The 21,893-nt window shown below is 36.3% G+C and overlaps 2 protein-coding genes across 2 annotated transcripts; one reads left to right on the forward strand and one right to left on the reverse strand.

The window, feature by feature from the left end:
* Window positions 1-5,516: 5,516 nt before the first annotated feature.
* Window positions 5,517-6,751, reverse strand: Alg14 (ALG14, UDP-N-acetylglucosaminyltransferase subunit). Its single transcript, XM_071599342.1, has one exon. It carries the CDS (start codon window positions 6,677-6,679, stop codon window positions 6,029-6,031), a length of 651 nt encoding a protein of 216 aa, XP_071455443.1. The 5' UTR covers window positions 6,680-6,751; the 3' UTR covers window positions 5,517-6,028.
* Window positions 6,752-6,793: 42 nt separating this feature from the next.
* LOC139700893 (NEDD8 ultimate buster 1-like) lies at window positions 6,794-21,043 on the forward strand. The gene is made up of 11 exons (XM_071599341.1): window positions 6,794-6,966; window positions 7,060-7,303; window positions 7,400-7,662; window positions 7,739-7,859; window positions 8,106-8,201; window positions 9,473-9,630; window positions 13,557-13,753; window positions 14,307-14,468; window positions 16,112-16,467; window positions 18,745-18,856; window positions 20,276-21,043. The coding sequence occupies exons 2-11, from the start codon at window positions 7,175-7,177 to the stop codon at window positions 20,488-20,490; spliced, it is 1,809 nt and encodes a 602-aa protein (XP_071455442.1). The 5' UTR covers window positions 6,794-6,966; window positions 7,060-7,174; the 3' UTR covers window positions 20,491-21,043.
* The last annotated feature ends 850 nt before the right edge of the window (window positions 21,044-21,893 follow it).

The following is a 21,893-nucleotide window of genomic DNA, read 5'->3' on the forward strand; positions in this document are numbered from 1 at the left end:
AATTATTTTGTCAATCCCTAAGGTTGGCTCAACATTAAACATCAAGGGAAATGGTATAAATACCAGCTCTCTTTATCTTTCAATGATAAGTATCCAGACCTTTGTGTTTGAACAAAGCTGATGGTATTTTTTTTAGAGGTTTTCAACAAATAATCTTAAAACATTTTTATATTGGACTGTGAAAGAACAAAGGGTTGCCCCCCTAATGCACAATAAGTATTATTATTATTATTTTAGTAGTAAGGGACCCTGGTCAATACATATCATAAATAAAGTAAGAGTAAAAATATAACTTTTAACTGAAAACCCTTTATTCTCTGCATAATTTAGGGCTAAAGTAATATTTATCATTATACCAATAATTAATTATATAGCAGGAGCATTTATGGGCTTAAATAAATTAATCCAATGCCTAAGAAATATAGTAATATAAAAATTAAGTACTAGTAAGAAAATTTAAATTTAGTGTTAGCATTACTTGCTAACAAAACTGTCACTGCATTCGCTTCTGAGCTTTAAAAAAATGCTTCGATTATTGGAACCTATATATATCTATATGTACTTTTTTTTTTTAAGGTAATCTACCGGTTAAGGTAGGTTTTTGGATGGACACAACTACCAAACAAATATTTTATTACTCCTACAAAACACAAAATCCATCATCCCACTCTACATCAGGCCCCTCTTCATCTCTGCGTACCTTCTTCCTCCCTTCATCCCGTCCAACATTCCTATCCTGTTCCTTCCCTTTCCTCTTTTGCCCAACATTCTACCCTCTATCACAGTCTTCAACATCCCACTGCCGGTCAACACCCCCTTCATCCACTTTTCCTGCCTCCATAGGATTGCTCCCAGCAAACCCCTCTCTTCGCCCACCATACCAAGTAATTCCTCGTTTGTTTTCTTCTCTGTCAATTTCACCTTCTCCATTCTTCTCCACACCCACATTTCAAAAGCCTCCAATCTACGTCAATCCTCCTGCTTCAATGACCACGTTTCCGCACCGTACATAGCTACGCTCCATATCAAAGTTTTTACGAGTCTTTTCTTAACATCCTTACTCAAAGTCCCTGTCATCAACTCCCTCCTCCTTGTGAAAGCCTCTTTGCCTAGCGCAATTCTTCTCCTTACGTCCCTACTACTTTGACCGTGTTGGTCCAAAACACTACCGAGATACGTAAACTGTTCTACCTGCTCTAGTTTTTGCCCTCCTACTTTAATGTTAAGCTTAGCCTTTTTCTTTCTAGAAAATCGCATAACCTTTGTTTTAATATTGATTCTCATCCCATACCTGTCGCACTGAATTTCCAATTCACTAAGCAATGCTTGCAGCCCCTTGGCTGACTGACAAACCAAAGCTTGGTCATCAGCAAACCTAACTGATTTTACGAATTCCCCGCCCACTTTCATTCCTACCTCCAGTACTTCCCATGCCTCTTTAATCATTTTCTCTGCATACAGGTTGAACAGCAACGGTGATAGTGGGCAACCCTGCCTTACACCCCTTCCTAACACTGCCCATCCTGACTCCCCGTTTCCCACCCGCACCTGAGCAGTCTGAGACATGTACAGGTTGCGGATTAGCCTCCTTTCCCTCCAATCTATTCCTATTTTCTGCAATATACTCATTAGTTTTTCCCAATTCACTCTATTAAACGCTTTTTCGAAATCTACGAAACAGGCAAATACCTCCTGGTTGTGTTCTATATTCCTCTCGATTAATAATCTCATTACTGCAATGGCATCACGCGTACCTCTTCCCTTCCTAAACCCAAACCGATCGTCCCCTAAGTAATCATTTGCCCTACTCTCTATCCTTTTGTTTATGATCCTGGAACAACTTTAGCTGCGTGGGATATCAAACTTATCGTCTTGTAGTCCTCACATGATTTAGCCTTTACCTTTTTCGGAACAGGAACTAAAACTGATCTCACAAAGTCTTCCGTCAAGATTCCTTCCTCGAAAATACTACGGACCAGCCCATATAGCCTCTTCCTCCCACATTTTCCTAAGCCTTTTAAAAGTTCCGCGGGAATGTTATCTACCCCCACGGCCTTATTTAGTTTCATCTCCCTTAATGCCCTTTCTATCTCATTGTCTAGTATTCCTGGACCTAAGCTATCTTCCTCTACGTCATGTTCCTTTTCTATGTCTAACTTTGTTGGTCTAAGCTCTTTACTATACAGTTCTTCTATATATTCCTTCTATCTCTCTTGGATCTTTCCTGCGTTCAACTATTACCTTGCCTGTCTTATCTCTAAATGCAATCGTTGATCTCCCTTTCTTACTTCCCGATAAAGATTTAACTTTGCTGTGCAGCGCACCGATTTCACCCTTCCTCTGCAGACTTTCCATATCCTCGCACTGCGTCTTCCACCATGCTTCTTTTGCTTTATTTGTTGTACTTCATTTTGCCTAATTCTGTATTTACACTCTTCCATTTTCGCCGCTCATCCATCTTTGTAATCATCTCATCCGTTATCCATGGTTTCCTAGTCCTTTTAGCGTTAACGGTTCCAATAGTGTCTTTTGCAGCTTTAGACAACCCCTTCTTGATCATTTCCCATTTTTCTTCGATAGCACTAAGCCCTTTACCATCCTCCATGATTTTCTCTACCGCCTGTTTGTATTCCTTCCTTTTCAACCCATTTAACGCTTCTACATTCCATTTTCTAACTTGCCGCCCCTGCCTTATCTTTTTGAAACGTACGCTACATTTCATAACAACTAAATTGTGGTCTGAGTCCGCATCTGCTCCCGGGAAGCTGTGGGAATTTATCACACTGTTCCTAAACCTGTGTCTAACCAGGATATAATCTAGCTGATATCTTCCTGAGTCACCTGGCATTTTCCATGTATACTTGCGTCTTTTGTGGTGTCTAAACCAAGTGTTGGTGATGACTAACCCCTGTCTTCTGCAGAACTCAACTGCTTTCTCCCCGCGGTCATTCCTCATGCCTAAACCGTAGTCCCCCACCTCATCACCATCTCTTCCTTCGCCTACCGTCGCATTCCAATCCCCCATCACTATCAAATGTTTCCCTGCAGGAACACACGCGATCATGTCCTCTAACTGATCGTATATCCTATCGACCTCATCTTCCTTATGGTTGCTCGGTGGCATGCATACCTGAATAATAACTAAGTTCATCGGTTCTGCTTTTATCTCCACTAGTAGTATTCTATCCGTTACCTGCTCTATGTTGACTACGCTTCTCCCTACCTCTTCATTTAATACAATGGCAACCCCTCGTTGGCTCTCGTCCCCGCCGCTGTATATTACTCTATACTTATCACTCCAGTAATCCCCGCTATCTTTCCATCTCGCATAGTCATAAAATGTCGATATTTCCCCTTTCCATCTCTCGGTTAACATTCTCCAATTTCCCTGTCCTCATCATTGTCCTAACATTCCACGTTCCTATTCTAACTAATTTGGTCTTCTTCTCCTGCGTCTTCCGTCCTGCTGCTGCTGGTTTTCCCTTGCAAGGGTTTCGTGGGATGACGACCGCGGAAGCCTTGCCTCCCCCGCTGCCGGGCACAATACACGGCCGATTGGGCCGAGCCCCGTAGTTGCCAGGACTGAAAATCTCTCTAAAGTCCATCATGTTAATCTTGGGAATGATAATTGAGGTGGTTTCCCGTTGCCTTCCTCAATAGTGTTTTTAACGTGATACCATCACTTACTGGCCGCCCCACTGGGGTCAGACGCCATTGCAGCCGCCTCACTGAGGAACAGACGCTGCGTGGACTACCTCTCGTCTGGCTCCTAACCTTCGACCTATCTGGCATGGGTGACCCTACCAGGAGCAATAATTATAACTCCCGCCAGCACAGCTCTAGGGGTCATCGGAACGCACAAGCCCTCCCACCACGTCAAGGTTGTAGTCCGGGGAGGGATCTATACGTATATGAATACATATATGATTTCATTCAAAATCACTGTCAAAATTTTGTATTAATTAATATTATTGGTGACATGCAGCATTTGAATGGTGAAATTACCTATCCTCCAAATTATTTGCTTATTGCTCTAGCATAGAAAGGACACTGTACACCTGTGATTTTCTTTCGGCTTCACTTAGTGCCAGAGAATCCAAGGAATGGAATATGTTCAGCAAACAATGGAAGAACTAATTGAATGTCATACATTTTTGCAGGAGAGAACAGGAACATATGCCAGTTTATTAACTTGGTGGCATTTGAATGAACAATTAGCTAATTGGTAAGCCAAAGATTTTCACTATCAAAATCGTATTATTGTATCGTTTACTGCTCAGTCTTCAACATTAGCAGAACCATTTACTATTACTAGAACCTGGAGCAATCTCCCCTCCCATATTTCGATATGATCCTTAATTCCATCTATCACCCCACATAACCCACTCCTAGTTGTAGGTGTGGTAGCTTTAAAAAACAAGAACAAGTATTATGTTGACCGTGGCGGTAAATTATTAGTCATTTAACTAATACAACTAAATTCCAATGGAGTCAGTTCTTACATTGTCGAAGAAATCCTTGAATAATTACTTGGTGTTAGAAGATTGTCCCTGTTCCACTTTAAGCTACTGAGTAAAATTGATGAATTTGTTAAAATAAGTTTGCTGATTAGCCCCAAGCTATTTATCCCGAATAAAAATAAATTTTAAACTGATAGTCAGAGCAATAAATATGGAAAAAGTTGTTATTCAGGAAAATTCTATACAGGTAACAGAAAGAAGTGAAAGGAGAAGTTTACTTGAATTGGTTGATCCACCTAATCCTCAGAAGTACCCTAAAAATCATAACATTACTAACATTCGCAACAACAGAAATTTTTGGTTTAGAGCCATTTTTATTGCAATAACCTAGCAAAATAGGAATCTAAAGAAAATTAATAGTCGTGATATGGCACAAGGGAATGAATTTATCAGTTTCCAGTAGTGAAAATGTGATTTGATGGGTCATTATTGGTATAAAATGTCTCTCTTTCAATAACTCTACTTGAATTATTATCTTTTCATGTTCTTGTGGTTATATTTTGAGAGATTTTCCCAAATAAATTTAATTTGTGACTCAACCAATATAATAACTTTAATGATCACCACTCATGCCGATATTTTCAATCCATCAACATAGGCATGTATGAAAACAGTCAACAGCTGTTGTTTGTTTCCCTATTTAGGTATCCAATACATTGTGCGAAAAAGATTTTACCTGTTCAATGACATGCTCAATTACGTACAGTACCAAATGAGCCTTATGCAAGGCCTGTTAACATTTCTATGTAGGGTATATGTTAATATTTACATTTCTCATGTATGATTGTAACCATAGCTACAATCACAGGCCCCTAATAAGAGTATTTGGGAACCAATGAAAAAATAACAATAAGCTACTCGATTGTAGAATGAGCAGTGATGGTATCACCCACATCCATCTCTTCAGATTCCATTGCTGCATTTGAAGTTTCCCTTCCTATAATGGGCTGCATCTTTTGCTTATCTTATGCCAAAGGAGTATTCAAATAAAGAATAAAATATTGAAAAAAGATCACATCTATAATGAATACTTTCAGCTCCAAAAAAAATTACAGCAATATTTCCTGTAGTTCTTCACTCGCATAGGCACTTCGCGATCTCAATTTCGCTTTCAGATCCTTCCAGGGGTTCACAAATCAGTAAAATAGATGTACATGAAAGTATTGCAAAAACTGAATGCGTATTTTAAATTTTAACTAACGATGTACTAAGTTCTTTTACTTTTTCCGTTGATCTACAGTCTCTAAAGGACCGTCGAAGAACTCCTTTGGAATGCATTGGTATTTATAATCCACTTTTCCTGGCGTTCCAGAGAATTGCAAAATTGATTGGTGGGATCTACCACATAAACAATTATAACTTTAGTTTTTTAAAAGATAATTGCTTAAGATTGAGCTCTTCGGATTTTATACATATATACAATCAAAATTAGTCACGGACTTCGGGTTATTAAAACTTGGTCGCTCTAAACTTGGCTCAAAGGGTATCAATATTAAAAACCACTAACTTTACACAAGGCAGCCCATATATTTTGTGTTTTGATACAAATCGTGAAGGTCTTTCCATTGCACAATGAATTCATCTGCAAAATGCAACAGTAATTTACCTGTTAAAGATAAGGTTCTTACTCGGCATATACTCTCAATAAATACTATTTTAGTGTCACAAACCCAGAAAGCTTTCATACAGAACGCAATAGCACATATAGGAACACAGGTTCCAGGTCCATTGCATAAAATTAACTCTGGTTTTTCTCGGTATACGAGAGGAATGCAGTGCAAAACAGAATAAAGCGTTGAAAAAACAGATGATAAATACGACTGACTGACGTGTCTGCTTCTAGGAATCTTTATAATGTCGTAACTTCCACTTTCCTTAGACCGTCCCGTTTCACTCTCGAGACTCATTACTTTAGCCTCACTTCCTTTATCCGTGCTTGCGATGACATACAGACGAGGATTATAGTTCAACAAGTTTATATTTTTCACAAGGCGCAACATTTCCGCTGTATGTCCTCCGGATCCCATGATTATCGTGGTCTTAACAGGCTTTAGACGACTTGGAATACTCGTCTTATGAAAGCGCACTTTATACAGGAGGAAAATAACCCTTGAAAAAGGTAAAAGTAGTAAAATAATCGTAATAAATAAATACACCATTTTTAAGTTTCTTTTCTTTGCACCAGTTACACGTTAAAATTACAGATCACCAACCACATAACCGGGAACACATTCATACGCTGAGAAAAATCGTTATTATTTTGTTTATTGCGTCTACCATGGAGTCTAGTGTTTGGATTACAAAGTGATATTGGTTCGAAACTTCTCGGTTATATCTTGTATATGCTTCCTTGTCATGACTTGCACTTAGTTGTTTTAAATTTCTCACACATGTCATTATTCGTGAAATTGTTCTGTGGCTTCTTATGCGTCGTTATCTTTGGCTGGTGAGCTAGACTGAATTATTTTGTCTTGAAATCTATTTGCAAGGTTCGCTCAGGTTACTTATTTCTAATACCTATCCTTTCTCTTGCTGACAGAATTATTTTGGTTGCTGGTAATGTTGGTAGAATGTTTAATCTATCTTGCTGATTTATCAGTTTTCCTCTTTGTGTGACTTATTTGTGTGCATTCAGTTTGAAAATATTTTTCAAAATGAACTCGAATCTGAGGCATGAAGACATTCTTATGAAAGTTAGAAATAAGCTCAATCTCGACAGCATTAAACTATGGCTGCAACCTTACTACATTGAAGGTACTGGAAGCAACGAGGACACATTGAAGGTAATTCACTTCGGATGGAATCATTTCCTTTAGCTTAAAAGTACTGGTGCTGACATTTTCTAAATAATTCATGGCTTTAATTTTTTTAATTTACAGGATCTAGCTCTTAATTTCAGTAAGGAGCTTAAATTAGATTCGGCGAGTATCTTAACGGTTTTGAGGGACTTGCAGGCAAATGCAATCGAAAAAATATCTTCACGTGAGAAATTTCAGAAAACTGGAATAGCTACTTTAAAAATCAGAGTTTCTGCTAATCACAGAGAGGCTGCCTGTGTTCATTCTATCGAAATATCTCTATCGGAAAATGGAAGAGATCTGAAGCAGGCACTGGCAAAAAAACTAGATGTAGATCCTATTCGGTGAGGGATAACATTTGGTGTTAATATTGCAAGAGGTTTATTAATGATAGAATGATACTAACTTACATTTCAACAGGTTAAAACTCATTTCAAATGGTCAAGTTTTAAAAGATGATTCCCAGTTATGCTCACAATCCATCCGAAATGGAATGCAGTTGATGGCTCTTCAGTTGGATGAGTCACATTCAGATTTTCAGGTATGACACTGTTATTATCACTTAAAGTATTTAGTTTTGGGCCTATTTTTTCGTAATTTGACGACTGAGTTATGCAAAAAATTCTAAAATTTGAATGGAGGGGCATCCTGGAAACAAAATTATATGCACTTCAAACATTCATTTACTCATGTATTGTCATTTAGCTATCTACAATGATGTGATGATATTCTAATTTATCCAAATTAACTCGTTTATATCATTTTTTATTTCACTTTGATCCATCAGGCTGTTGAAAAAAGACAAACATATTTGAACTCCGTAAAAGCTGATGCGCAATTACTGGCATGCCGAAGGAATGACAATAATATTTCATACCTGCAGGTTGGTATACTTTTTACTCTCTTGGTTTCTAGAAGTTCTTTCGGTCTAAGTTTGCAGCCCCACATTTTGTGAAATTTTTTATCATATCGTGCCTACTCTTTAAAAATGTTTATTATTTGAAGACATAAAGTTGACTTTGTCAAATAGTTCTTTATTATGTGGTCACTTCAGTGATACATTAGCTCATCTATTGTGCAAAAAGGATAATTTAACATGGTTGTAATTTTGCAAATTTAAAATGAAAATGAATAGAGGTGATTCAGAAATTTAAAGTTAGCAGATTATTTATTTTTGGCGACCGGGTTAGCCATGAGTGTTTGCCCGCTAACCCAAATAATGCAGGTTTGAGACCTGCTTCTGATATGGATGTGGTGTCAACCTTAGTGGTTTGATTACTTGGAAACCTGATGACAAGCCAAAGACTTACCAGGATCCCAAAGGTATCATGGATCACCACTGGCATCTGAAGAGCAAATAAAGGAGCTAAGAAATGAACTTAACTTCTCCTAACCCTTATGAGGCTAAGCATAGCCATTTTCAAGCTGGCTAAGCTGAACTACAATCTTTTCCAGAAAGGGATCCATGCATATGAATCACTCATTTTAGTAATTTGGAATCTTGCTTTTAAAGTGTTCTTATTGTAAAAGTGGGGATCGAGATGGTGCGGGGGCTAACGTATTGGCTTCCCACCCTGAGGGCGCGGGTTCAAATCCCGGCGGTGTTGAATATTTTTCAGAGGTATCTCGATCCCTACTTGAGGTGCTTTGTGGAGGGCACTTTGAGTGAGTACGGCGTCCGTCGGATGGGACGTTAAGCTGCGGACCCCTTGGCGCCTTTCGTAAAGAGTAGGCTAATGCCGACGCCGGGTTTCTCTCCACCCTTCATCCTTTCCTGTCCATCCCCTATGGCGCAAATGACCTTAGCTGTCGGTTGCCTCCCATAAAAACTACTACTATTATTGTGAAAGTGGAGCTTTGGTTTCTTTCATTGTTTTGATATGATGGAAATGGCACCTAATTAAATGTAAAATTTAATTTTGGAACTTATGTTTTCTCCTAGTTTGGGTCGAAACTTTTGCAAAAAGTTACCAAGAGATCAATGGAAAAAATTAAAGTGCATGCATACCGAATGTCAAGAATCAAATATTCAATTTGATAATCGTTAACGTTATATTTTTGTGCTGCACTTTTAAAATATGTTTAGAATAAAGAGAGAAATTATATTTTAAGATTCATAATGCTTATGGGCTGTTGTTTATTTCAATATTTTAGGTGGCTGACCAGTCGGGTAAAGTTTTAAATCTCCCAAAAGAAGAAGCTGAAGCCTTATCTGTGGCAATGGCACTTAACGAGAAGGGACGGGCTGCCTTAAAATCAGAAGACTACTCATTAGCTCTGTTGTTCTTCCTTGAATCGGAAAAAGAATTCAGGTCGTTTTATTTTTTTAGTTTGAGTATTTGTATAATTATTAGTGCATGGTGTGAGAGGAATTGTAGAAGTCATCTTTTTAATGCATGGAAATATTAATATGCCGCTTCAGATGTACATAGTATTAGGGTTAAAACAATTAAATGTCTTAGTGTATGAATCAGTGAATATCTTACCAGAGGTAATTAATTGCACAATAATGGCTCTTTAAGGTGGTGCAATGTACAGTGTTGTGGTTTCTCTGCTAGTTAATTTTAAATTTGTAATGAATTGAAGAGCAATCCATGGCTCGATCTATAGCTTGGGAATTTCCATATTTTTAGTACATATAAGTTGAAAAATAGCAGCAATGAAATTCAAAGCCATTTCACAGTCCTTTTACTCCTGTTATTTATTTGATAATCTATTCCCAAAACATAGTCATGAAGTATATCTACATTGCAAAGTTTCATGTTTACATTATGCTCTTGTTTTTGGTCTCAATCTGTTGCAGAAAAAGCCCCATATTATCCAAAAGCAAGTGTCTTCTTTTTATTTAGCCTTTGCCAATGGGAATTAATACTCAATTTGACATGAATGGAGATAGTATCTTCACCTTGAATATTCTGAGTTATTGTTTGATTTTGGGGTATCCTGCCAATAGTTGTCGTGCTAAATGTGCCCTTGAAGGAGTCTGAAAGAGAGCTCAAGTCTGTCTTATAACTTGCAATCTAGTGTATGAATTTATTTTCTCCTTAACTTTTGCTCTTAACTTTGCTTTGGCAGTTAAATGATAGATGAATGAATATCTCAGCAATACTCCTGATCATTGTTGATACTTTAAGTTTATAGCAAAGTTCAGTTTATATTTATGCTCTGTGATTTTAAGAGATATTTGTGTGCATGTTACATTTAATGTATGTGCATGTGCATGCTATGCTTAATGTAATCATTAGCACCATATTTTATATCCCAATTTAGCCTGTGTTTGTTGTACAAAATTTTGAACTGCCTGATATAAGGGTATTTAGAAAAGTTCCCGGAATGGAATAGAAATAAACGACTTACCTCAGTGAAACTTGTTTATTTTTCAAAGTAGTCTCCCTGTGCACTAATGTACTTGATCCAGCGATGTGCCAATGTCTTGATCCCATTTCAAAATTTAAATTCCTTTAGGCCTGCAATATACCTGTCTACTTTGGCTGTTAGTTCTGTGTTTGAAGAGAATCTCCATCCAATGAAGAAAATTTTGACTTGAGGATAATATGGGAATATGATGGAGCTAAATCAGAAAAATAAGGCGGGTGTGATGACAATTCGTATCTTAGTTCACATATTTTTGACATGGCAATGACACTTGCGTGTGGGTCTGTATTGTCTTGATGAAAGATGACTTCCTTCCTTGACAAACCCGGCCTTTTTTCGTGTATCTTTTCTGTAGTTGGTCCCGGAGTTTAGCGTAATATTTTCCAGTAATTGTTTGACCAGTGGGTAGATAATCTATCAACAGAATCCCTTTCACATCCCAGGAAATTGAAGCCATCACCTCTCCGGCTGACTGCATTGCCTTTGCTTTCATTGGTAGTGGTAAATCAACATGTTTCTATTGCTTAGAGTGCCGTTTTGTCTCGTGGGTATAGTAGTGGACCCAAGTTTCATCAGTGGTCACAAACTGATCCAGAAAATTTTGTTGGTTGCTTTTAAAACAGGTCAAACATTATTTGGAAATTTCCATTCTTACTACCTTGATCAAAAAGTTCCCGGAATAACCACCGTGTGGCGCTCCCATCGTTCCGATTTGAGTTCTGTTTTTTTTGTTAAATTAGTACATCTGTTGTTGATATTCCCTTTAAATCTTAGTGTCATAACTTGACATTTGCAAAAGTTACGTAGCCAAGAGTACATCTATCTCTGTGTGTGTTGGCGATTTTTTACAATTTCAGAAATGGATTTAAATTTGCAACAACGAACTTGTATTAAATTTTGCGTAAAAAACGGATTTAGTGGCGCACGGACGTTGGAAATGTTGGAAAAGTGTTTCGGCAACGATTCTCTAAAAAAAACGGTCGTTTACCAGTGGCACGAGCGGTTCAGAAGTGGTCGTGAGTCAATCGAAGATGATGAATGCAGTGGCAGACCATCGACATCGAAAGTCGGTGAAAAAATTGATAAAGTAAAAGAAATGTTGGTCAATAACCGCAAATTAACCATCAGAGAAATAGCGGAGGACTTGAACATTGCCTATGGATCCGCCCAAGACATTGTGGTTAATGATTTGGGTTTCCGTCGTGTAGCAGCAAAGTTGGTGCCATGCAAAAAAGAGACCGTGTTGACGTCGCAAAAGACATGATTTGCGAGGCTGAATCCGATCCCACATTCATCAAAAGGATCATTACTGGAGACGAGACGTGGGTTTATGAGTACGACACGCAATCCAGACATCAGGCAAGTGAATGGCATTCACCAAATGAGCCGAGACCAAAAAAACCACGTCGTTTTCAGTCAAAAAAGAAGGCAATGCTGACGGTTTTCATGGATTACAACGGTGTAGTGCATCATGAATTTTTGCCAGAAGGCCAGACAGTAAACAAAGAGTATTATTTGGGCGTTATGAGACGTTTGCGTGAAGCAATTCGCCGAAAGAGACCAGAAATGTGGGCAGAAAACTCGTGGATTTTGCACCATGATAACGCACCGTCGCACAGTGCTATCATTATTCGTAATTTTTTGACGAAAAATGCAACAAATACCATCCAACAGCCACCGAATTCACCTGATTTGGCTCCCTGTGACTTCTTTCTGTTCAATCGAGTTAAAAAACCATTACGGGGAACGCGTTTTAGCAGCCGAGAGGAAGTAATGGAAAAATCGCAGGAAGCACTGATGGACATACCGAAAACCGAATATAAAAAATGTTTCGAGGATTGGATCAAGCGCTGGCATAAGTGTGTTGCAGTCGATGGGGATTACTTTGAAGGGGACAATATAGATTTAGATGAATAAACTTGTATTTTTAATTTTCTGAATAAATTCCGGGAAATTTTTGATCAAGGTAGTATGTGTTTGTGATCACTCATCAAGAATCACAACACCTATTCAGCAGATAATTTTTCATATCCAACTTCCCAGTTAAAATGTGACATACCTCTTCAGAAGACATCCCTACAGCTTCAACGATTTCACACAGTTTAGTTGATAATCCTCCATGACCATTTTATGCACTTTTGCATTAATTTCTGAGGTATTGGCATATTTTGGCTGACCACTACACAGATCATCATCTAAGCTGTCTGGACAAAACTTAAACCCGTTTTTTCTCTTGGCAGCTGCTAAATATGAAGGATCCGAGTTTCCTGGAATGTTCAGAAAGGCGGCATGAATTTCCTTTGCTAGATATATTTCTTTATGAAGTATTTAATCACTGCTCCAATGGCAATTTTTTCCATCTTCACAAATCACTACACGGAAACAACATTGAGGCTTCTGCACCACAGACCTCTTTCCATAGCACTGACACATTACGTGTTTTGTCATAAAGGATTACTTATTATGAAACTGATTTTGATAGCAATGACATCTGGTAGTGATTCTGAGAGCCTTTCTCTCTATCCTTGTATGATGTATGTACACCATCCACCCAGTACGTTTTGTAATATTATCTTTGGGCAAATAAAATTTATTATTATTATTACTTATGTGTTGAAAGGTGTACTTAAGAGCTTTGAAAACTACTGCACCACTATGTCACATGTTATTTTCAACTTTAAAATGAACGATCATTACCTTCTAACACACTACCCATCCAATCCAAATTTGGTTTTTGAGGAATTGCTAATATTCAATGGCTCATCATGTCTTTCCCTTGCCATCAGCATAGGTAATTTTAGCAAATTTAGAAGGTTATAACGATGGTATATTTTATACTAATTTAATTCAATTTATTTTACAGTCAGTGCAACTCCACTCTCCTGAAATCTGTTGATAACTATGCACTTCTGAACCTGGATATTGTGTGGTGTTATTTGTGCCTCAGAAGTGTTAGTCATCTCCCTGATGCAGAACAGCGTTTAAAAAAGTGTGAGGAAAACTTTCACAGCAGCTATGGCACTAATTTGGAGCGCCTAATCTCCTTAAAGGGAACAACGGGTAATTAATTCTCAACATGACTTAGAAATTTTTCATTTTTAACACTACTCATTGCTGATTGATTCCTAGATTTCCATATTAACTGCTAAATATTGCTAACTGATTATTAGAGATGTGTAGGATTGTATCATGTTCGCCAATTTAGTGAGAAATTATTGGTCAAATGATCAAACTCATTCTCTTGCCTGTTTGATTCCAATCCAGTTTACTTTGTGTTTTGGTCCACCCCCCTCCCCAGAGAACCCAGAATCAAATCCTGATTGTAGGTTTTTTGGTGGTATCCCCAATCCCTGTTTGCAGTGCTAAGGGTATTAAATGGTTAACCCCTTGATGCCTTTTGTTTAAACTAGGCCATTAGCAGTGCTGGGTTTTTGTCCACCCTTCTTTTAATCTATGATTACTATCCTACCTTGGCTGAATTACGCACCTATTCCTAGAGGTGCAAATGATCCTAGCTCTCAGTGGTTGCTCCAATGAACTACTATTTCAAAAGGCATACAGGCCTTCAGCAAAGAAGACCTCTCTTATTTATGAATCTCTCATTCTTTTACAGGAAATGAAAGAGCTCTTTTCTTCCGTCTACATCTCCTCCAGGCAATAGTGAGTTACCATTTGGGCAAAAGTGATGTTGCTAAAAGCCTCATTCAAAGAGCTGATAATGAGTACAAAACATTAGCTGTTGATGATGCTAGCCTTTGCCAGGTGATAGAAGTAGGTAAGTGGCTATGGGCCCATGATCTGAAGTCTGAAGCATGAATGCTGAAGACATGCATAATCTGAAGATGAATTGAATCTGGTGCAAGTGTTGGCATGTTATGATCACTACAAATGAAACAATATTTTCAGCAATGACATTTGTTTTAAATCATTGATTTAATTATGAAATTCAAGTAATGATTGCCCAGAGATTATTTTCTTCTCTCGCTAAATCATCCCACAATATTCACTTTGTCTTATCAATGTTAAGTACCTTTGGTGGCTAAATCTAATGTTCTTGGTCATTGGTCATGCAGCTTGATTGTAAAACCAAGAATAGCTAAATTTCTCAGTTGACTTCCATTCAATAGTTTTAAATTTTCCAAGTTTATCTTTGATCAAGTATTAGTTGATAGAATAATACTACAACTTGTGAAATCAGTGATTGGGATGATTATGCCATAACCTTTGGCTAAAACACCAGGGGTTGACCTGAATTTTCGTTTCTCTTTGGAAAGAAATGGAGTCAAAGAGTGGGTGGAAACCATTGTTATAATGACAGTAAAATTTTATGCTGATAATAAATCTAGGGTAATTTGGAACATTATTAATTCTGCCAGAAATAAATCCAGGGTACAGTCTCATATTTGCGATTGTTCAGGAGGTATTTGAACTGATTTCTCCCAACTTGGCTTCTAGTTTCCCCAATCATTTTCAACCCTATTCAACTCCAAAACACAACTGTTCTCCTAATCCAGCATTGTTTCTCCCACCCACCCTAATTCCTTATTTCTTTATAACTATGACCCTCTCTTTGCATAATCAGAATTTATGTATTCCTACAATTTGCAAAATTTGTAACAAACTCCATGAAATTTCAGTGTTACTTTGATATATCTATTTAAAAGTAACTTTCCAGTGTGAAATATGGTGTAAATTTTGTGTGAATTGAAATATATTATCCTATTGATATCATGGTTTCATGCGTTTTATATTCTCTTGTTCATGTCTTATAATTCTTTTTTGTTAGTCTAATGTTTATGTTAAGTGATGGATGTGCCTGGATTGATAATTTCATTTCTAAGCCTTGCGTAAGAAGACACAACCTGGCAACTGTTTTCAGAGTAACACTCGGTACACATTCTACCTCCCTTCATTTCATCCAACATGCCTATCCTATTCCTACCTTGCCTTCATACAGATAGTGTTCTCCTCTCTGTTAACCTTCAACCTTTTATCTCTGAGGTTCATCTTTTCCATCCTTCTCCACACATAAATCTAAAGAAGCCTCCAATCAACTCTGCCTATCATCTAGCTTCAATGAAAATGTTTCTATATGTTCAAAACCACATTCCATATCATAGTTTTTACTAATTTATAATATCCTTACTCTAAATCCCTGTCATTAGCTTAATCATCTTTTTAAAGGCTTTTTTGTGTTAGGCAATTTTTCCAATGTCCCTACTACTTGATCATTAATACCTACATTTAGGTTAGCTGTTTCACCTGCTCTATATAGTCTATGCCTTCTAAAGTATAAAGTACTATTTATATTTCTAGTATTAAATATGTAATGTGGTGCATATCTTAAGTGTGGTTCATTTGAACTTGTGGTACTTAGAAGCCCCCTGTCAAGAATTTTTGTTAACATTTACTTAACAGGATATACAGCTCCAGAGGCACGACTGGCTCTGCGTGCCACCAATGGGAATGTTGCTCATGCTGTGGCAATGATTGAGAAAAAACGGAAGGAAAAGGAAGAGTTGAGGCAGAAGGAAATCTTTGAACGCCAGCTGGGTCTTTGTAAGGATGGAAGGCAGTTTGTAAATGTGAATGCATATAATCTTCTGACAAATTCCATGGGGTTTCCACCTCAACTTGCTGCGGCAGCTCTGCGCTTGTCCAACAATGCAACTCCTCTGGCCATTCAAATGCTGCAAGATCAGGAGGGTGTGTTGTTGGAAGAAGTGGAACGTTTTAGTATTACCAAGAAAAGTAAAATGGAAGTCATCAGGCAGGTATGAATTCCTCCTCATCAATCTCAAGTCTTGACTGTTTACAATACAACTTTTCACTCCGTCTTCTTCTTTCCTGTGCTGCTGCTCCCTGTAAATATTTGTAATTCCTCTTAATCATTTAATCAATAAGCTTGTTTTATCTTGTCTTATTCTCTCCATCGCTTTCCTTCAACATTTTTCTCTTTTTTTATTTTCTTCTGACAGTCCATTCTTGAAGTGTGTCCAGTGCAATTCGAGTTCCTTTTCTTACAGCTCACGTAAAACTTCTTCTATCATATATCTGTACTCGTGTAATAATAGCTAATCATGTGATTTTTTGTATTCACGCAAAATTCTATTTATCCAATAATCTATTCTTAGATCTTTGGCGCGAAGAAGTTGATAAATTGTTCTTTAGCGAAAAAATTTCCGTGAATAATATTAATTATGTCCTTGAAAAAATGGTTAGGGTGTTGGCAACAAGCATGCAATGCAATGAATGTAGTTTTTTTCTATCAATAGAATATATTTTTTATGTAACTTTATTGTGAGGTGACCAATGAAAAATATGTAAAATTGAGATGAGAGAAAATATTTCAAAGATTTTTGTACTTTATATATTATATAATAGGATTATTAAAATTGAAAGAATATAAACATCGACAATCTATTTATATGAGCAGGAACAATAAATATGAGTAACACAGTGAAAACAATGAAAAATGTATGACATGATTTCCAAAATATCGTTACAAGACCTTTTTTAACCCTTTGCACTTGAATTTTTTCAACCTAGACACCAGTAGCTCACAGAATTGAATATTTTAAATGCCCCCGACTAGAAAGGTGAAGAATGCTTACAGAAAATGTGATGTTATTTCAAAGTTATATTCTGCCAATGTTTGAAGTCATTGCTGACTGAAAAAATTACAGTCATGTGTGCACTAAAAAATGAGAAGGGGACACATAGAGATCAGATAACTTTCTGTGTTGATTGATACTCGACACACAAGTTAGCAGAGAGCTAGGCTTTGTTGATTGCCACTTGATACCCGAGTAGAAAAAGTTAAATTGAAGAAAACAGTGTAGCCATTAATTCATCATTAAGTGTTCTTCACCATCAACAGTGTACTCAATATGTGCATCTGTGTATCTGTTAATTCATTCCAAGTCATTGAGGACCCCAATGAAAGAATGAAAATGCATTACTTTTTCATTGTCATCTTCATTGTTTTACATGTAAGGATGAATGAATGAGGTACCCCTAAAAGTTTTTATGACTGGATATTTTAGGAGTATAAGAAAATGGCAGTATACTGTGAAAAGGTGTTCAGAGTTAATTGTTTGGTGGGTGTTCTTTTCTATTTTGTTCATGTTTGAACTGGGACTGTTTCTAGCAAATTTCCTGTTTGAAAATGGAAAATATTCTGACTGAATCAAGTAAACATCTGTGGGGCTGATTATTAAGCTGATTAAGATAAAACCACTGGTGGTGAAAAAAAACAAAGCTAACATATCAATCAGTTCAGATTACCATGTAAATGCTTAACTGCTAAATTTGAAAATTGATAGGCACATGTTTAATAAGATAGGCACAATTTTTTAAGAAAAATTATTTTTACTTACCAATAATCATAATTTAAGCCAAAACTTGCAGTTATTAATGAAATTTGGGGAAATGTAAGGCCAAAATTGGCTTACCATCTGTGTGAATTAGTGTGATTTTACATCCTGGGGTCAGGGGCCAATGTAATTGCTTCCATATATTATTAATGTCAACAAACTTTTGCCAATATGTTCTCACTAAAGAGTCAAATGAGTCATCTGTTTTGAATTTATTAGGGTATTATAAATTTAACAAATTGTGCACAATTTTAATTAAATATTTTTTGCTGTCTTCAAATTATATTAAATACATCTTAGGCTTTCTGTTTTTAAATCTTGAATTTATACAATGATGGTTGACATAAATAGCATGTATGCAAAGCTGGATTATCAGATTTTAATGGCCAAAGACTTGCTCATTTTATTTGAATATTTAGACAGTTAAGTAAAAGTTAATCCTGTGCATAAAAAAAACTGCCCAACACACCCAATAAATGAATAATAAAAAATTCTGTAGGTTAAGATATATTTTCCCGCAGGTAAATTGAACGTATCATTTTGGAGATATTGATTACTTTTTAAACTCCCAAGTAACTTTTTGTTGCAGACACTAGTCCCACAGTAAACACACACTAATTAGGTGATTGTAATTTTTATGAATTTAATTTTATCATCTTTATTTCATTGCTATAGCTGGCAGATATGGGATTTGACTTCAAGTTGATCAAATCAGTATTGAAAAAGTGTAAATGGAATACTCACAAAGCGATTGAGTATCTCACCCAAGGAAACCACCTCGATCGAGGCAAGTGCTGCTTAATATTTTCTAAAATAATTAGTTATTCTTTTAATTTTAAATTATTTGGTATTCAAATGTCTCAGTTGCCATTTTGTCATATATATTAACAAAATGAATGCTATTACTTTATGATCAATTGTTATGGCAAGGCCAGGATAATTTTTTGAATTTAAGTATCTGAAGTCACTTAATTAAAAGTCTTTTCAGGGAAGATATCATGATTAATTAACCCCGTGTAATAAAAAGCAATTAATTCAATACAATCCCCAAGTTGAAACCTATGAACTCAGAAGAACAGATACTCTACTACTACTAGGACCACCAACCCACCCATGCTATGCCTTATTCCTCCTCAACATGCCCTGCAGGCGTCACTTGATTGCAACAGGCTGTGCTTGGAGTATTTTCCCTCTTATCTTGTGGCTATTCCACAAATACTCTTTCTTTTTTATAGTCATCCCATTGACTGAAATATCAGTTTTGGAGTTATATTTACTTCTTTTATATCATTACATTGGCTCAAAAATCATTTTAATATTTTTATTTAAAATAAATTTCATCTTTTGATGGTCATGCACTGACACTTCTGGGAAACAAATCTGTTCCTGTAATGATTTTATGATACATTCAGTTTTCTCCTTTAAAATTATATTGAATGCCATCATATTAGTCTAAATTATGGCATAGATCACAAGCTTAGTATTAAATGTACGACCCACACTTATGGAGGCCATTTGAATATTACTGCATCTATCATAACAGCTTAATAAGTTAAAATGAATTTATTATATTTCTTGCGATTGAATTTTTTGTACCTCATTGTTCCTTGTACTCGGCAGTATGTTAGCATTTAATTAGATTTGAACTGTATGCCTGCTGGCTTAAAAAACCCAGTTAATTTTCCACTTCCGGGTACAATTTTTTTTGCCTCTTGGCTAGGATTGAAGTAAATTGTAGTTTTGGTTTGAAACTTCTTACTGTAGCTTATTTGACTCAGGATCAGTGAGAGCTTGAGAGTAGATATGTACTAGAAAAATAATGTTTCGTCTGTTTCATAGAATTTCTGAATACAGTGATGCCCGCGATATTAATGAAGGGTTAATGAATTTGTATGCAAATACTCCTTTCTGACATGTCAATAACTTCTGTTGTGTGTTTTGGATGATCAATATGCTGAACACTCCAATATCTATGAGAGTTCCCTTTTAAAAAGGATGTTTACTATGGTTTTGTTTACCTATAATTCCTTGCATGTCATGGTTTTTCTTACATTTTTGAATGGTCTCTTAGAAAAGCATCCAACAGGTACTTGGATGAATCACTTAATTAGAATCGTTCATAAAACAATTACATATATTTAGGTTGGCTGAAGTGATCACAGAATGCTCTAATTTTTCTTGCGCTAATAACTTCTGATTTTTTTAGCTGATGACAGTTCAAGTTCGTCAGATGACAGCTCGAAAACTAGTGCAATGAGACGAAAAGAAGAAGATGATGCATTTGGAAGGCTCACTGAAGGAATTTCCTCTAATGATGAAGATCATTTGGACCTAACTCTTGTACTTGAGGCTAGCTTTCTGAAGGAATACAAAGAATTGTTATACCTGGACCAAGGAACTAGCTCAATTGCTGGTCAATAAATTCTTTCGAGTGCCTAACATAAGAGCAGATGTTTGGATTGAGTACAAATATTTCATGGAGCAATAAATGATGTCTTAAAATGAAGACTGATTTAACAGTAACCAGATTAATTAAATTTTTACTCAAGCATTGACTTTTGCCCATAATTTTATGTTATCTGCAAACTCTGATGTATTTTTCACTATGTTAAAATTAAGCACAATAATTTTTAATACAGTTCATATTTCAATTAATGATAATCCCTGAATAGGATATTATTAATCACATGTTTGATACCTTACAGTTTGTTAAAACATTTAATAATCTAGGTTGACTTGGATTTGAGAATCCTGCCTCATTTTGGTAATTACATTTTATTTTTTCATGAGTTCATCATTAAGGTATGATGTTTTGGTTTTAAAATTAATCATTTCCTCTTCCAAAAGAAAAAGCCAAACCTGCTGCCATATTAAGGCAATTGGATTTTTTTCCAGGAAAATTATTCTATGTATATAAATGTTCTTTGTACTGGAAACATTTTGATGCATCTAAATACATGTAAATCATGGTGTGTATTTTATTTTCTCTTCACCAAGGAAAATTAGGCTTCCACTTATTATGTGTCTTTGCTTGAATTAATCAGCATGGATTTCAGTTTGGAAATCTTGCAAATTGGATACAGACAATGCCAATGAGGTAATTACCTCATATTGAGAATCTGTGGTACAAACGATGAAAATGATGGAGGGTAAATGGTAAGTAGATTGTGCACTTTAAATGAAATTTCACTTATTCACCCTGGACTAGTCTGATAATAAAACAGGGTTATTATATTTTTACAAACTTTTTGGTAATGCATTTTTTGAGAAAGAGAAATTAACATGGAACCATTTGTGTCAATGCCATGGAACTCTGTAACCAATGCATAACTTCATTATCTGTTCTTATGGTATAACCGCCATAAGATTTAATAATGAATGAAAATCTTCCTTATCAAGTTAACACTAATGGCATCAGACCCATCAGCCAGTAAAAGGTGCCCGAGATATTTCATTACCCAAAGGGTATCACTTTAAGCTGCCAGGGTCCTTCAAAGGATATAAAATTCAATTTAGCAATTTATTTGACTGAATCATTTTTGCATAACGATTGCTGCCTTGGTATCCCATGGAAGCCTTGTCTGTATATATATTATAATAAGTCCTGTTAAAGTTCTGATGTGTGGTAATAGGCACTTTCCAAAATACATGGGTTGAATCAAAATTATTCAGATACACATTATAGGGAATCGTTTTTGCTGTCTCTATCCTTCAAGGAAATTTTAGATTTCTGAAAGAATTTTTTCCTGGGCTTGAACTGTGGCTTATTCTTTGAGTGTTTAGGAATAGTGACTAGATGAAAGCCATGACTGGGTTTAAATGTG

The sequence above is a fragment of the Hetaerina americana genome, unplaced genomic scaffold, assembly GCF_022747635.1.
Source record: "Hetaerina americana unplaced genomic scaffold, ioHetAmer1.1.p SCAF_11, whole genome shotgun sequence".
In the NCBI taxonomy this organism is placed as follows: Eukaryota; Metazoa; Arthropoda; class Insecta; order Odonata; family Calopterygidae; genus Hetaerina; species Hetaerina americana.